Source organism: Pholis gunnellus (genome assembly GCF_910591455.1).
Source record: "Pholis gunnellus genome assembly, chromosome: 17".
In the NCBI taxonomy this organism is placed as follows: Eukaryota; Metazoa; Chordata; class Actinopteri; order Perciformes; family Pholidae; genus Pholis; species Pholis gunnellus.
The window spans coordinates 7,812,469-7,828,832 of NC_136544.1; the positions used below are offsets into that span (position 1 = coordinate 7,812,469).

General features: G+C 44.5%; 3 protein-coding genes across 3 annotated transcripts; 1 reads left to right on the plus strand and 2 right to left on the minus strand.

Annotated features, from left to right (window-relative positions):
• mylk5 (myosin, light chain kinase 5) lies at positions 1–9,760 on the plus strand. Its single transcript, XM_079178005.1, has 17 exons — positions 1–281; positions 2,509–2,658; positions 3,214–3,366; positions 3,522–3,701; positions 4,082–4,117; positions 5,148–5,275; positions 5,377–5,530; positions 5,629–5,940; positions 6,014–6,119; positions 6,531–6,734; positions 6,837–7,054; positions 7,141–7,264; positions 7,796–7,948; positions 8,026–8,152; positions 8,243–8,336; positions 8,461–8,601; positions 8,766–9,760. Exons 1-17 carry the CDS (start codon positions 164–166, stop codon positions 8,969–8,971), a joined length of 2,604 nt encoding a protein of 867 aa, XP_079034131.1. The 5' UTR covers positions 1–163; the 3' UTR covers positions 8,972–9,760.
• A 1,034-nt stretch (positions 9,761–10,794) lies between these two features.
• On the minus strand, positions 10,795–11,568 carry LOC306709215 (complement C1q-like protein 2; the record flags this gene model as incomplete). The annotated part of the gene is made up of 3 exons (XM_079177277.1): positions 11,441–11,568; positions 11,191–11,325; positions 10,795–11,075 (listed from the first exon to the last, which is right to left on the minus strand). The coding sequence occupies exons 1-3, from the start codon at positions 11,520–11,522 to the stop codon at positions 10,795–10,797; spliced, it is 498 nt and encodes a 165-aa protein (XP_079033403.1). The 5' UTR covers positions 11,523–11,568.
• Positions 11,569–12,824: 1,256 nt separating this feature from the next.
• Positions 12,825–15,145, minus strand: LOC306708867 (coenzyme Q-binding protein COQ10 homolog, mitochondrial). Its single transcript, XM_079176826.1, has 5 exons — positions 14,956–15,145; positions 14,317–14,469; positions 14,005–14,197; positions 13,796–13,897; positions 12,825–13,222 (listed from the first exon to the last, which is right to left on the minus strand). The coding sequence occupies exons 1-5, from the start codon at positions 15,057–15,059 to the stop codon at positions 13,070–13,072; spliced, it is 705 nt and encodes a 234-aa protein (XP_079032952.1). The 5' UTR covers positions 15,060–15,145; the 3' UTR covers positions 12,825–13,069.
• Positions 15,146–16,364: the final 1,219 nt, after the last annotated feature.

Below are 16,364 nucleotides of genomic sequence, written 5' to 3' on the forward strand. Positions count from 1 at the left end.
GAGGGCAGAGCTGCACTGGCTTTGCAGCGAGTGTGCTGGTTTTAACAGAGACGGAGACGCACCGCCGTGACAGAGGAAGGAAGTGTGATAACCAGCTTGAGAAATGACTGCGTGAATTAATCGTTGTTCCGTTCAGAGGCCTTTCCGGCGTCCTTGCACAGCAATGAACGGCGAGGGCAGCGACCGGCGTTATGTGTCAACCTTCAGGATGCACATCGGCCCACGCCGAGCACCGTCTGCACCGGGGGCTGGTGACACCAGAGGCAGATGTGCTCACACAGGTACGGTTAAGCGCTGCATGAGATCCAAGGGGTGTGTGTGTGTGTGTGTGTGTTGATGTTGTCAGGAGCTCCACTGGTGGCATTCATTATGGTTTTAATGTCAGTGCTCGAGTAGGCAAGCCTGAACATGGTGATGCCTCCTGATAATGTTTGAATTCACTGCATAAGAAACTTTGCTTTCATTTTTTTTTTTTTTTCAAAGAAACAGAGCACACACACTCTAAGTTTGTTGCTTTTAAAGTTGATATCTGGTGTTATGTTTGATCTGATTGTTTATTGTATTCAGGCCCCTTTATTTGCACATCACACTGAACATCATTCTGGCTCTAAAAGCTTAACAGTAAAACCTTTTGGAGGCTTTTGCCGTGAAACTGAAAGGGTTAGTTTTACAGGGTTACACACTCAGGTTTAATCTTTCGGATAGCTGCATGTCATTTAATGTCTGCCTAATAGAAATAGTTTCAGTGTAAATTGTGACCCAGCAGACATGATCTCACACACACACACACACACACACACACACACACATCTGTCGATCAGATGGCCATCTTGTACAGTAGTCAAAACATCAGGAACAGATAAAAACTTGGCCACGGTGCTGTAATGATTTCAAAGTCTCATGTTGAGCCGCAGCGCAACGTTTTTACAGAAACCTGTAAGCTTTTGGTTCAGCTGAGTTTTCACTGACTTGCTAATAAAAGCTTTCGAAAAAAAAAGGGGTGGAAGAGTGATGACGTGTGAAGGGTGTGATAATCCACCTCGCAGTGCGTGCAGCTCAAAGTAGTAAACATCTGGCTTCCCAGAGAATACTTGAGGATTGTAAATGCGGGCTAAAGGTCGATGGTAAAAACAGCCATTTGGTTAAACCAAAGCAATCTGTAAATGGCTTTATTACACACAGTCAGGTCTGCTCCACTTTCTCACAATGTGGAGTTAAGGCACTGTACTACACCTGACTGGCCTAATAGCAATAGTACCGGTGATAATGTCTGCATTAGGATTGCACGGAGGACAAGGGAAAGTAGTGGCAGCACAGCAATCAAAGACAAGAGTCAGAGCAGCTGTTACCAGGGTCATCAAATACACTCACTCAAAGTCGCACAAACAAAGCAGAAAATCTAGCTCAGTCAAGAGCCTCATTACCAAACTAGAACAAATATCTCCGCCCCGGGCCGCTAGCCGACTTATCGGTTCCAACTGTATCCAACACACTGGAGATCTTGGGGAGACTTCGCTCCTCTCTCAGCATCTCACAAGATCAGCTTCCCTGATTGTCTTTTGTTCACCTCCCTGATAAGGAGATCGGCTCCAGGTCTGTCTCTTTGGCTGGAATGTAGGTGCCTACCCCTCAGCCCCTTACAGTCAGCCTGCAGTGCTGATAATGTGTTTTGGATTTATTCAACCTTTACTGGATCAGGGGGGCGTGCAGTTCCAGGGAATATCCAGCACCAGGCTTCAAGCCAGCACCCAGCTCATGATGTCAATAATGCATGTAAAAACAAGACAGAAAACAAAGGCCCTCTTATCATGAATTATGTATTTTATATCATGGAGGATGGATGTCATTGATGTGGTTTTCTGGGCAATGATGACCCGAATTCATGTGACATTTAAGAGAAAAGAAAAAAAAAAAGGAAGGAAGTGGTGTGAGCTGTTCGGGTAGCTGAGAGGACGGAACATACTCGCGTACCATTTCATTTAGCACTTCTAGCAGGTGTTACTTCTTATTCAAGACAAGGCCGAAGACATCAGTGGGAGGATACAGAAGTTAAGTGCGTTTATTAATTTAAAAAGACAAGTTTCTGGTCAAACTTTGCATTGTAAATATATACTGAGGACAGAAATAAACAGGGGGTTGATATAAATGTGTTGCCCTTATTCCGTGCATCTGACTTCTTGGGTCATGGGTTTTGTTTCGTAGGTTTCCTTTTTTATTTTGAATTTCCCTGCCTCTTGTGTTCACTTCACTTCCCGCCTGTGTTATTGTCTGGTCCCGCCGATCATGTATACATCCCTCGTGTTTGTTTTCTAATGACCTTATCCTGTTTTGCCCGTTCCTTGTTTTCCTTGGATTCTTATTGTTACACATTGTTGGACTCCCCTGCTCTGCAAGTTTTAGTTTTGGACATCGTTTATTCAAATCACAGTCAAACATCCTTCTGCGTTTGGGTCCATCCCCTGCTACCATTTATGTCTAAACCCTGACTGACTTCTCACCTCTTTCCAGGGTCTGTTGAACTCTCCGCTCGTAAGCGCGTGGATCCCCCCGTCTTCGTAGAGCCACTGCAAGACTGCTGCGTGGACGAAGGAAATGACTTCACACTGCGGGGGGTTCTCGCCGGAAGTCAGCCCATCAAAGTGTCGTGGTTGCACAATGGTGAGATGGGACAATTAACACCGATACAGCACATTAGATAAACAGGTCCTTATCTGACCGATTAACCCTCTTGAACTCTTACATTTTGCAAACTAAATCAACGTCATGGGACGTTTCCCATGACCGTTCTGTTTGTGCTTCCCCAATGACATTTATGTTCCTCCTGTATGTTCTTATGTCATGTCACTTGTACATCAAATGGCAACTTTCTCGTTGTCTTTTGCTTAATTGTCTGCACATTTCTTCCGAACTCAGTCGGACTATTTGGTATTATTGGAGACTTTGGGATATTCTTTATTATTAAAAACACAAGTGTGGGTTTGACCAATGCCCGGCCAGACGACCAGCATTTGTACCGACGGATTCACAACAGGGTTTGAGAGGATATCTGTCTTCTTCTGTCAGCCCTTCCTCTCTCCCCTGGCTTTTCATGGCTCTTTCTTGCACATGACACCGGCGGGAGAGAGAGAGAGAGTGAGAGAGAGAGAGAGAGAGAGAGAGAGAGAGAGAGAGAGAGAGAGAGTTTCTAGTTTGCTTGTTTACTCCTATGGGCAGGTGAAGTGGCCCGTTTTGGGAATCCTTCCTTCAATGGCAGGGAGACGAGTTTTGTGGTGCGTGAGTGCTTGCCAGAAGACGCTGGCGCCTACACCTGTTTGGCGGAGAACAGCGCAGGAAAGACGTCCTGCTGCGCCGCCGTGTTCGTCAGAGGTGAGGGAGACACTGGGACACACACTCGTCATAAGTTTGATTACAACAAAGTCTGCTGCTAGTTTCAAACTCTGCCTCTTGCAAGTTGTAATACGATAGGAGTTTCATTTCGGATGCGTCTCTTCTCCTCTTCCTCTTTCTGACAACCGATCCAGACTTTGAAACTATCTGCGGCGTGCAGCATCGCGTCTCAAATGTCCCAACTTCTGCTTCCAAGAGCATTGTGGGGAATGGAAGGTCACCGCAGTCTACCAAAGGCGAGCTGCTGAAGTTCAAAGAATCTGTCTGTACTTCCCCAGCAGGCTCTAAGCTTAGCCCAGTCTCGGCTCCAAGAGGTAACCAGATAAATACTCATATCTCATATCGATACAAAGGATTTCATCATTCTTGATATTCTAGGAGTCGATATAGCGACACAATGCAGAGCAGCTTCCTTCCTTCCCTACACACCAGGAAATATCATAACACCATTGTTTTAACTTCTTCGGGACGTCCGTGTTGTATTTATACATCAATAGTTAACGCACCATTTCCCGTGTGTGTCTGATTGGTTGTCGGGCAACCCACTAGAGGTTCTCGGTCCCAAGTGAACACCATGTAGGGAGGTGCACAGTGCACAGGACAGTAAAACTGTAGACTGATAGCCGTAGAACAGAAGAGCAGAGCCCCGCCTCTATCCCACTAAAACCTACCTGCGCTTCACCTGTCTCTGCAGAAGTCATCCCAAAGAAGAGAGCCAACTCGAGGACAGGTGAGAACAACTTTTCTCCTCTCTGACAAATGACAAAGCTATGCACCTGTCTTTCTGTTTGTCATCATTCACTGCCATATTGTCTGACTTCTGCTTGTTCATTTTAATGCTATTTATTCATTAGAGTCCGTTTTTGTGTGTTTGAGTTGCTTCTGGCGCTGCTGTGGTTTGCCCGAGAGGAACTACACCTATTTTTTGGCCTTTGTTCTTGATATAATGTTGTCTGGCTCTAAGCTATTGTGCTCCACTATACTGGGGAACTTTACCTTAGGGTGTAGGCTGCAACAATAAAAGCATGAACAGCTTATATAATGTCTGAACTTCTGCTATGAGTGCACAGGATATGTAATACTGCTTTTTATGGTTTTATGAATTAGATATAAGTGATGTCTAGAGCTTGTGAGGCAATCATTTAGAATGCCCTTTTAAGAAGGTGAACAGTAAAGCCTATTTAAAAGTCAACTTTATCAGATTGTCTCTAGTCAAATTCCCCATCCTGATGCCACAGTATTTGACTACTGATAGCTTGAGGGTTGATATTGACTGCAGCTCTCATAAGGAATTTTCCATACTCATGTAAATGTATGGTAACGTTATACCACAAGAGTACAGTACAGACTTCAAATGTGTGTTTGTTCCTTTTTTTAAAGAACATTTGTCTAAGTAAATATCTGAGTGTGAAACCTTTTGAACTGAAATGCAACAGGTGAACTCGATTAACATTAACACACTTGAGTACACAAGAACTGGATGTACTTGTGTGGAGTAGGTCATCGATGTTTTGCTTGTGTTTACAGTTGAGACACTTGGTCTTCTGTACGCTACAATAATAAGGGTCTCGGGGGAAGTGACATACTTCCAGTCTTGGCGTACAGCACTAACTACCGATTATGTAATCCCACAGCACGAACTCTGTCTTTATCTCACACTCACACACTGGACAGTTTCCTTTCCAGTCTAACAGTTTCAGGCCTTAAACCGGACCGAGAGTCAAAACACTCAATTCTTTTTTTTTTAATTTAATTTGCAGGTGCAGCATTACATTTCGAAAACCCTCCACAGCACTTCGAGGTGAAGGTGGGACAAACTGCACGAGTGGCGTGTTTTTTCACCGGCATTCCTCCTGTAGTGTCGTGTTGGATCAGACACAAAGAACAGGTGTAATTTTAAGCCTAATCTACAAAGTATGCACTTTCTGCAATCTCATCTTTATTTCTCTCCGTATTAACCTGCCTGTATGTCTCTCTCTCTCTCTGCAGATAGTGGACGGTCCAGAGCTGTGGGCAGAAAGCACCGATAGGAGCAGCACACTGGTCATAACAAAGGCTAAACCACAGCACGCGGGCCGCTACGCTGTCGTAGTGAAGGACCGCAGGAGCTCGGCAGAACACACGCTCACCATCTCTGTCATAGGTAAGGCAACAACAACAACACACACTCTGCAGCATCTGGACCATGAAGAAGCAAGTTTGCGGTTACTTGAGTTCGTCATTCATTATCATCCTACCCAGAGAGGCCTCAGCCTCCGGCCTCCTGTCCCGTGGTCTCCCTCGTATCTCCCGACAGCCTCGTGCTGTCCTGGTCCGGCCCCTGTTACGACGGCGGCAGCGCCATCCTGGGTTACGTGGTCGAGGTAAAGAACCAAGGACGTGTTGGGTCTGGGGATTGGAGCGAGCTCACGTCCCAGTGTAAGAGCACCTCATACAGAGTGTGCTCCGGGCTGCAGCCTCATCGGGAATACTGTTTTAGAGTGAGGGCCTACAACGTAGTAGGAGCAAGTGAGCCAGGACCAGTGTCGCCAGTGGTCAGGATGGAGGAGAAAGGTGAGGCAACATGGGTTATTAAAACCACAAAGTCAGAGACAAATATAATGAGCCTTTATTTATTTTTTTGTAGGTGTAGAAAAACCCAAAGAAGAGGGCCCGCAGACGTATTCCTGTGTCACTATTGACTCTTCTCAAAAAGTCACAGATCACTACAGTTTGCAGGAGAGACTGGGAATGTGAGTATCTGTCAGGAACAAGCATGTTGTTCCAAGTAGCTTCAGAAAGCGGTTTCTTCAGAATTGCTGACGAACAAGCAAGCTTGACCTTTCCCGAGAGAACATCTTCCTTTCATCATTGTGGGTTGCATGTAAGAGGGGCAGTCTGCCAAGTGTCAAAAAGAGGGAGGATTCAAATTCATGCAAGTAGAGACACAGTTCTGCTCAATAAACAACAGATGTACACCAACGCAGGTTTGAGAACGCCAGCAACTTCAGTTAATAATGGCAAAAAAAACAATGTTACTTCATCTGTTACTTTGACAGATGGAGGATTAGAATCACAGGTGTCGGATGAAAGATTGTTTCACATTTGTTTCTTAAAGTCTCAGAGATAAGAAAAAACAAATACAAAGCTTGTCTCTTCATTAGGGGAAAGTTCGGCCTGGTTTACAAGCTCACCCACAAAGAGACGGGCCACGTTCGCGCAGGCAAGTTCTACAAAGGTCGACGTGCCAAGGAGCGGGAGGCTGCTCGTAAAGAGATAGAGTTGATGAACTACCTCCACCACCCCAAACTGGTTCAGTGTCTTGCGGCGTACGATCACAAGCCTGAGATGGTCATGGTCATGGAGTTGTGAGTATCCTGGTGGACGTGTGTTTGTGATCCTGCAGTTTCTGGTTGCATGCAAATAAATGCGATAACCATTTGAGGTCGCTGCGGCCCGTCTGTCTGCAGCATCGCGGGCGGGGAACTGTTTGAGCGTATCGTGGACGACAGCTTTGAGCACACCGAGACGGCCAGCGTGCGCTACATGCATCAGATGCTGGAGGGGCTCGCCTACATGCATCAGCAGAGCATTGTCCATCTGGACCTCAAACCTGAAAACATCGTGTGCGTTGACACCACTGGCACCTCCATAAAGATCATTGACTTCGGATTAGCCAGCAGGCTTGGTATGTGAAGTGAAACTCGCTTAGTATTTACTTGTCATTTCTAGCGAATGTTCCAGGAGTAAATTCGGCGATTTTCTGTTCAACAGATGGCAACACGCCTCTCAAGGTGATGCATGGGACTCCAGAGTTTGTGGCACCTGAAGTGATCAACTATGAGCCTGTGTTTTTTACCACTGACATGTGGAGCATAGGAGTCATCTGCTACATATTGTGAGTCTCACTGTCGCACCCGTAGCTCTTTCTATGTTAAAGGCGGATTTAGATTCCTTTTGGACTGAAACAAGTTAGCGGTTTCCAGTCTTTGTGCTAAGCTAAACTAGCCTGCTGCTGGTGGTAGTGGTTTCATTCATATATCATTTATCGCACAGGCATAAGATTGGTTCTCATGTAACGCTTAGCAAAAGAAATGATAAGTATTTCTCCCAAAATGTTGCACTATTCATTTAAAGATTTGTATTTGTGTGTGTCAAGCACATCCACATCTACTCTGAGAGACATATTTTTTCCTGTTGTGCTTCTTATCAGTCTGGATTGTTTTAGTTTTCGAGATATCTGTCATAGAGATGATCTGAAATATAATGGGACTAGTGTCCCTATAATAGACTGATAGGACTGTGCTGGTGGTAATAGTCATGATGGATCAACCGCCTGTTTGAATGTTGACTTGTAATGCCACCTAGTGGTTCCAGCTTGAAACGGTTAATATAATGACACTGCCGTCTCTCGTTCTCTGGTCTTCAGACTGAGTGGCGAGTCTCCATTCCAGGGTAACAACGACGCGGAGACCCTCGCTCTGGTCACAGCTGCCCAGTGGGAGTTTGATGAGGAGAGCTTTGAAGAGATTACAGACGAGGCCAAACATTTCATCAGCTCCCTGCTCAACAAAGACACCAGGTAATCTCATAAATGCACAGATGGCTCCAAGACACCATCTCCACTCAGGACCGACTATAACGCTCTGTGTTCCCCAGGCGCAGGATGTCCTGCGAGGAAGCACTTGCCCACCCTTGGATGGCATTGGAGTCTGGAGATCACGCCGCCACCAAGAGTCTGTCCAAGGAGAAGATGAAGAGGTTCTTAGCCAGGCAGAAGTGGAAGGTAACACCTCAGCGCGGTACTTTTATGTTTGTCTTTGAGTTTGAGGTGTTTTGTGCTTGATACTTTTTTGTCTTTTTTTGTGTCACATAGAAAGCAGGTAAGGCCTTGTTAGCCCTGAAGAGAATGGCTCTGCTGTCGAAAAGTGACAGTTCTGCCTCTGGATCCCCGACCAGCCCTGGAGAAGGTAAGACGCCAACTTTCTTCTATCATTTTCCTATCAGGAACCTTTCTTAGTTTTCTGGTTTAATGTTGCTGTATAGGGTTTATTCCCCCTCTTTCATCTCCTGCCTCCTTCCTCCCTGTCCCAGAGCCACCCCTGAGCCCGGAGGCAGAGCACGCCCTTCAGTCTCTGGAGCGCAAGATGCAGGGGCCGCCCAACTTTACCCAGAGCCTGGAGGACCAGACAGTCAATCAGGGATCCAGTGCTCGTCTCTCGTGTCACCTCACAGGTACACACGACTTCATTATGAATGTTTTGATACTGTCATTTCCCTGCAAAGACTTTAATTTGGCCTCCCGACGTGAACTTCCCCCAAAACCCCTTTGCTCTTCGTTCATTTGAAGAGGTTCTGCTTTATTAAACCTGCCCTCACCCCTCCATCTATCTTGGCAGGATACCCTGACCCAGAGGTTGTTTGGCTGTGCGGTGACGAGCCCGTGGTGGAGTCCCCCTCTGTGCAGATAGAGTACGAGGAAGATGGCTGCTGTGCTTTGGTCTTAGTCAAAGTTGGCCCAGAGGACGCCAACGTTTACACATGTAGAGCCAACAATGACCACGGGGAGGCTTTCTGCTCAGCCAAACTCGTGGTTCAAGCGTAGATCCGTTAGATCTTCGTGTGCAGAGATAAAACGGATAAACGTAGAGTTCTTGGGTGCCTTAAATAGTTGTATTGTACATTGTTGTTTCAATAAAAATGGGGATTAAACTGTACATGCTTCACTGTGGCTAGAAATATATAATACATGTATTATTGTACAAAATGTATGAACAGATGAATATTGTTACAGAGCTAGTACAAGCATGTATAAAAGTTGATATTTCTATATGGGACTACGGTATGCGTTGCAGAAAAATCCACAAATGTATCTCTTACTTTGGCTTGTGGGTGAATGATTTTAAAGCTTCCCTATAAATATTCCAGCTGGCAATATGAATGGACTGAGATATCTCTTATGAGGAGTAAATGTGCCAGAGATGACGCTGTTTGAATCACATGATGAAGATCTGACTTGTGATTTCTGATGTAGCTTTTGTTGCGTGAACTAAACAACGGTACAGCTATGGCGTTAACTTGAACATGCAATGCGTTGGCGAAATGTGCATCCAAGTGTCTCTGGATCTTCCTTCTACTAGTTGGCTGAAACTTGGGGACACAGGAGGCAATGAAACGATGTCTTGCTGACATTTGGGGGACTGTATTTGGAACGGGCCCCCGGTTGACGGTTGAATCTGTGAAACAGCAATACATTTTGCAGTGACAATTTCTATCAAGCCTTTTTTTTCTCCATTTAATTGTATCAAAATGTTTCCTTATCCTTTACAGAGATTTGTTTGGAATGCAAACCCATTTTCAAGGTAAATCATTTCTTATAAATATGAAATTGGGATTTTGTTTTTGTTCTTAATTTATGAATAAATCTTCCCTCGCAAACAAATATGTTAATTACAGTCATCAAGCGTTCTGTTATCCGTACGAACGCAAAAAACAACCTGTTAGCGGTTGCTAATTTGTTCACACACACACGAGAACAGCATGAAACATATAAGCACAAAAGTGCATGGAAATGCCCTGTTTAACATTGAGAAGTCCACCTCTGATGAGACACTAATGTCGTTTACAACATTTACTTTGACCATGATGTTTCGACTTTAAGAATTCAAGTAAAGAAATTCAAAATGAAGTCTTAAAAGTTGCTACAAGCAAAACGCTCAATTGTAGTTTGTTTGCAGCTCTACTGTGCGAGCGTGAAAGCCAGTTGGATGAAATCAGGCCTCAGGGTCATGCATGGTGTCATAGCCGTGTCATGTTTTATACATGGCAAACGCCAGTGTTATTGTTAGCAGCAGCGACAGCGATGCTGGTTTTCTTTCTTCACCTTGTGAGTCTGTGTGTGAGTCATTGTGACAAAATGTGATCCTGGAGATCACGCCTGTTCCAGGAGCAACCACAGGGGCGGTTTGGAGTACTTTGCCTGTTTATATTTATATGTCTGTCTGTGGACACATTTCTTCACCACGACAGCGTCGCCACTGAACAAGATGCTGTCATGAAACTACATACAGGAGTGTAATGGAGAGCAAATTGCCGAGTTTGAAGATGGCTCTACGGTCTACGGTATTATTCTGTATTTTCTATAGCATTTTTACCCTCACAACTAATAACCACACTGTAAGTAAGCTTGTTGAAATGATGAAATCCAAACATCATGAGAGGAAAATAGAGACAAAGGCATTGTGCCGACGAAGCTTGATATTTATTAGTGATACAACGTCTCAAACAAATTACTGCTACGTTTCCAGACACATCATTACACTGTCGTGTCAATCATTTTCACAGATTGCACATCCTAAGCTGCCAGTTAGCAGTATGAAGAAAGTGAGATATTACTTTTACTGCAAAAAGTATGAAGACTCTTGCAGATTATGCAGCAAAGAGCAGAAAACCAGTGAAGGTGTTGTAGTGACCGGCGTCATCATAGACCTTCCGGGTTGCCTGGAGCTCCACATACACGTTGTCTCCCACCTGGAGGGCGATGACTACGGCATTGCTGCCCATGTCATTGACGTCACTCTGTGCAACGTCCCAGACACATACCAGCAGTTCGGTGTTCTTCTTGAGGCACACAACAGAGTTGGCAACATGACTGTTGTGCATTGAGAATCGAAAGAAGTACGTCCCACTGACAAGTGCTGTGAAAATGCCTGCCAGAATAAAGAGACTGGTTTTAATTTCACGAACCCTCATATAGTCTCTCTCTCTCTCTCTCTCTCTCTCTCTCTCTCTCTCTCTCTCTCTCTCTCTCTAACACACACATACCTGTTGAAGGATTGTAGCCATTGCCAGTGTTGGAGAAGACCTTCTCATACTTAAGTGGGGTATTAGTGTTGAAAGGTCCAATGTCTCCAGAGCCAGATTCCCTGAGAGCTGCAGAAAAGGCCACCTGGGGTTTGCCTGAGAGCATCAAGTTACCTCAAACACATCAAAAGTAAGAATTTATGCAGGGAAGAATGACAACATATGAATATTACATCCCATAAAATCATGTTTTGTCTTTGTTAGCCTATACCTGCAGTCAGGCTCCGCAGCTCCAGGACTTCTCTCTCAGCGTTTAGCAACTTTGATTCCAGTAGTGTTATTTTCTCGGACATGTTTGCAACCTTCTCCCACACCGCTCCCAGGGTTTGACTTATGGAAGTGAGGGATAAGTTGTCGTCATTTTCCTGAGCTGCCACTTGACATACGCAGCAGCCGAACGCTAAAATCAGGACCGCAATCTTCTTCATCCTTGTGGTTTTGAGATCTGCGCCTCTCTGCAGTCTCTCTGTCAAACATCCCCCTTTTATACTTCACAAGACATTGTGCAAAACACCCATTTATAAATCACTGTTTAGTGATTTAAAAATGGGTATTTCCTAATACTGGTATAAACCTCTTTGAGTGAATATATTCATAGAGTTGGGGAACTTCGAACTTTGAACATTTGTTCGTATTTACTTTATTGTAAGGTAAACTTCACAAAGTGCTGTTGAACCTGATTAAACGGGGCATCGTGCAATATGTTAGCCTTAACTCTTAAATCAAACTGCACCCTGGTTATCAGGAAATTAAAAGATTTACAGAAAACAAGCACAGGAAACAATGTTTTTAAGGTTATCTTGATAAATATTAAAAGTCATTAAATATTCTTCTTCTGCTGTGTTTATTTGAAGACGTTACCTTTGAACTCAATGATTTGATACATGAAAACCATCACTCTCCTTCCCGTAGCTCCACCTCAAACACACCGTATGCCACGCTGCTAAAAATGTTACATCTTTAAATTGTATTCTTCTATATTGCCTGTGTATATTCCTGCCAGTTGTCTGTAACAGTAACCTCTGTGCAGACAGGAACTGTTTAACATTAGTTAACAAACCTCTGTGAGTGAAACCTTCTGGTGTGGTGTGAAGAGAGACCAGACCTGTAAGAGGTCACACCTTAATGTAGCGATCACCTTTTGTTTTGTAAAACAGACCTGTATTCAGCACATGCAAGTCCACTACTACGGACTTGTGAGAAGGGTTTCAGACCCAACTCTGAGAAGTTGTTTTTTTCTTCATGACATAAGTTGCTTGTCATCTAAAATATTTCTCATATTGTATCTTTGAACAGTTCTGAGCTTCTATTGTCTGCGTAAGCACTGTGACATGACCTCATCTGTATGTCTCTGCAACACCAGGACTTAACTCCTGTTTTTGTTTACCAGGATTCCATACATGATTTATTTTTCCTGCTTGTTTGAACACGTTTTCTTTCCTTCATAATCTGGCACAAACACAACAACGAGTAAACAGATATTGATGCAATCCACTACACTGGAAATCCTTGCTTGCAGCACATAAAAAATAGTAACGCAATAAATGACGCTTCGACATAGATTTACTAAAACAAAAGCTTTTTAATTCCACAGACAAGAAAAACGATAAACAAGAAATGGCTCGTAACCCTTTTAGATGTTTTAGTGTTGAGCCCACAATCGTACAAAGAAACACAATTTCAAACCACGCATGTATTCCTGACCTATAAGTAACTAAATATGTACAAGGAAGTCAATAAATATGGACGTGTGCAAAAAGAAGAACCAGCTTCCTGTAGGACAAGTGTTGATAGGAGGTAGAGCAGAGTTTGGTTGAAGGTCTAAGGGAGCGTGGAGGCCTCATGTCGACCGCCTCCTCGATGGCGCCTCCTGCTGGCTGCTATACAGCGTCGCAGCTCGTGACTCGAAGGCATTGACCATCTGTTTGACCACTTCGTCAAAGAAGATTCTGGCCAGCTGAGAGTGCAAAAGAGACTTGAACTCAAACGAAACCTACAGAGGACACAGGAGGGGGACAAACAAGTTGGTGACTTTATTGTATAAATCACAACTAGAGACGTCTTTGGCCGAGTTCAAAGTCGCTTTTGACCGTCAGACTTTCACTTCCTTTAAATGTCCATCTTATCCAACATGTTCTACTGAAATCCAACTGCTTCCTGGTTGACCCTGAGGTCACCTGAGCCAGCATCTTTGCTCAAACCGCCTCCCAGCAGCTCCTTTACACGGTTCCCTGACAGCTATTTCAGGCCTCCTGGGACACCAGCGTGCTACTGGAGACCAAATTTAGAGCATAATGAGATTTGACCCAACACTTCCTTTGAGTCAGTCATCCATTCACAACAGTACAGGAGCGAAGACCTGGAATTAGTCTCTCTTTAAGCAAGCGATCTGATCCCTTAAGTCCCATGGGAAAGTTATTGTATTTTGATCAGTGGGTTTGTTTACGATAATAATGTCGCTGCTATTTGACTCATTTTAATTGTTTACATTACTCTATTTTCAGTGCAGAATTCGACTTCCAATTCCAACGACTGTGGCTGCTGCAAAAACTGGATTTACACTTACATAGAAATCCACTTTGCAGGAGGCTGGTAGGTCTTGGTCTGCAGGGGCAAACTTCCATATTGTTTCAAGATGGCTGAAGAGGGATCCGTCAGTACACACGGCCTGTTACAAAAAAAAAGGACTCCTTCATCATCATTGACTAAGGCAATACGCTGGGTATATTGTTTTTTAGAGAATAATATTTGTAATGGTTGTTTTCTGGGGCTTACCCTGACTTGGTGGTTTGGGACGACGGTGACCTCAGAGGTGTAGCGCTCCACAATGGGGGGGAAACCTATTTCGAGGTCCGCCCGGACGTCACCGCTCTGTCCCTTGGTGACCCGAGACTTCTTGCACCAGGGAACAAAGTGCTGGTACTGGTCCACGCTGGCCACCACATTGTACATCTGCTCTGGAGAATACCTGAACACACACACACAGGCACATCCGATGAGACCGTGTCACCGCTTCAACATCATTTCACGTATTTAATTCAATTCCAGTGGTCTTAAACACATTGCACGTCATTTCGGGGCACTCACCCTAATGTCCGGCACTCGGTGTACTCTATCCTGCGTGTGCTGGTGGGAAAAGCCAGGTTGATGAAGCTGCGGCTGGGTGTGCTGACGGGGAGGCAGAGAGGCAGGCCGGCCCTCCTCGACGCCGGGGCCCCACAGGAGCCCCACGAGTGTCTTCTGAAGGGGGAAGACATCAATGAGTTTGTGTGTTAATACAGTGATGGAGACCTGTGCCATCTGAGCTGACCCTCAGTATTTTAGGTTGTAAATTCCCCAAAGGGCCGTATGAGCATCTATTCAAGTGAAAGCAAAGCATCCCCCCCCCCCCCCCCCCCATGCTTCTCCACTGAGGAAACGTAGGTGCATAACTACCACAAGAGGGAGAGAGGACCGAGTCTCGTGACTGCAAGTTGAACCGTCGACCCGTGACCCTTCACTCGCGCACATCCCCCACACACTACATCCCGTGAATACGGTAACGAGAAACCAGATTCGGGAAATGACGAGAAAAAAAAAGTGAGTTTAACGTCTAAAATGACACCAACCGCCACATTTCGATAAACGCGTGACTCATGACATTCAACCGAAACTTCTTTCGTCAGTATTTCCCCGAACGTCACGCGCGCGACGTCTCCGCTCGTGAAGTCCCATTTTTTCACTCACAAGATATTTGCTCTCCTGCCGTTTCCTCGCACGGCTGTAGCGGAGTGGGCTGCAGACATCTCCCGCAGCGCCGCGAGGAGAAGCGGGCTCGTTCTCCTGGTCATGCTGAAGTTTGTGTGTTTGAAGACTGACGCAGGTTCTCAGGGGAGACGTCCGTGTTTCTAACCCGGCGTTGTTCTGACTGATGACTCTGCTGCACTTGTCCCATCAAGAAAACAGTGACGCAACAGGAGGCTCTAGCCAATCAGAGAGCCGGATCCAGTTTAAAGCATTAAATTGATCACTTATTTGTGAATTGAAGTGGAGCTGGACATCAGTGAGAGGACAGAATCATACTTTTTTTTTTTTTTATAGACACATGTATTTTGTAAATTATTTCCATGATTTCTAATAAAAAAAGGTATCACAAGTAGTATTTAGTAGTAGTTATTACGGAATGCACAATGAGTCTACTAGTTGGATCTCTTACTCTGAGACAGACAAGTTTCAAATACTTTTACTCTTGTCACCCAAAAATAGATAAGGAAATTGTTTTGCCATGTGTTGCTGCTTTTAATGGTTTTATGTGAAGCACTTTAAATTGCCTTGTTGCTGAAATGTGCTATACAAATAAACTTGCCTTGCCTTGCCTTACTGTAAGGACATTTGTTCCATATGATGCATTTGTGATTAAATCGCTGAAAATATTTGACTCCTGGGTTCACAGGGTTTTGGGAGGTTTCGACTGAGTGATCCAAAGGTGACTAATCAAGCACATGCTGTGCACATGACTCTCCTGGACTTTGCTGCTTCACAGGAATCAAGATCATCATCTATCAAATAAACTGTGTGAAGCCAATAGTCATTTTAAAACCAGCATTAGGCTAAATGAAAATGTTTACATTATGATAGCAGTGTGATAGTAAACTATATTTCATTTTAATACACCAGCTCTTAACTCCCTTTATTCTGCATAATACTGCATGCTCTTGGAGGCTGACACCTCTGGGTGCTGCAGCATTCAGTGTTAACACAGTCCGAACAGGTACAGCAGGATCCATCTCAGGATCTTCATACGGGAATTAAGTCACTTGATCAGGGAGGAATTTAAGAACCTCAGACATGCCATCAAAGGCCAGAAATGAAATGTGTTTAGAGACATGCCATTGCCAACCATTCAGGTTATAAGACAACATACTCATGGGCTTACCAGGCTGTTCCAACGATTACACAGGTGGCTGCTGTTCCAGCTGGTCCTCCTTCAGTCTGATACAGTTCAGTGATTCAAAAGTCCAACTGAGGCAGCTAAACGTCCTCTTTACAATTTACTTACAACAACTCAGAAAGACATTTCTTAACTTTTTGTTGTTTTTGAATGACCTCTTTTAGATTTTTACTGAAATAGAAAGGTAATAGAGGACTTACAGTAA

Bases quoted from the DNA above. Each gene is read 5' to 3' on its own strand.
- mylk5 (XM_079178005.1), top strand. From the start codon at position 164: ATGAACGGCGAGGGCAGCGACCGGCGTTATGTGTCAACCTTCAGGATG. The intron at 5,276-5,376 runs GTGTAATTTTAA...CTCTCTCTGCAG, and splicing joins GGATCAGACACAAAGAACAG to ATAGTGGACGGTCCAGAGCT. The intron at 8,602-8,765 runs GTACACACGACT...CTATCTTGGCAG, and splicing joins TCTCTCGTGTCACCTCACAG to GATACCCTGACCCAGAGGTT.
- LOC306708867 (XM_079176826.1), bottom strand. From the start codon at position 15,059: ATGACCAGGAGAACGAGCCCGCTTCTCCTCGCGGCGCTGCGGGAGATG. The intron at 14,470-14,955 runs GTGAGTGAAAAA...TTCCCCCTTCAG, and splicing joins GGCAGGAGAGCAAATATCTT to AAGACACTCGTGGGGCTCCT. The intron at 13,898-14,004 runs GTAAGCCCCAGA...TTTTTGTAACAG, and splicing joins TCCCAAACCACCAAGTCAGG to GCCGTGTGTACTGACGGATC.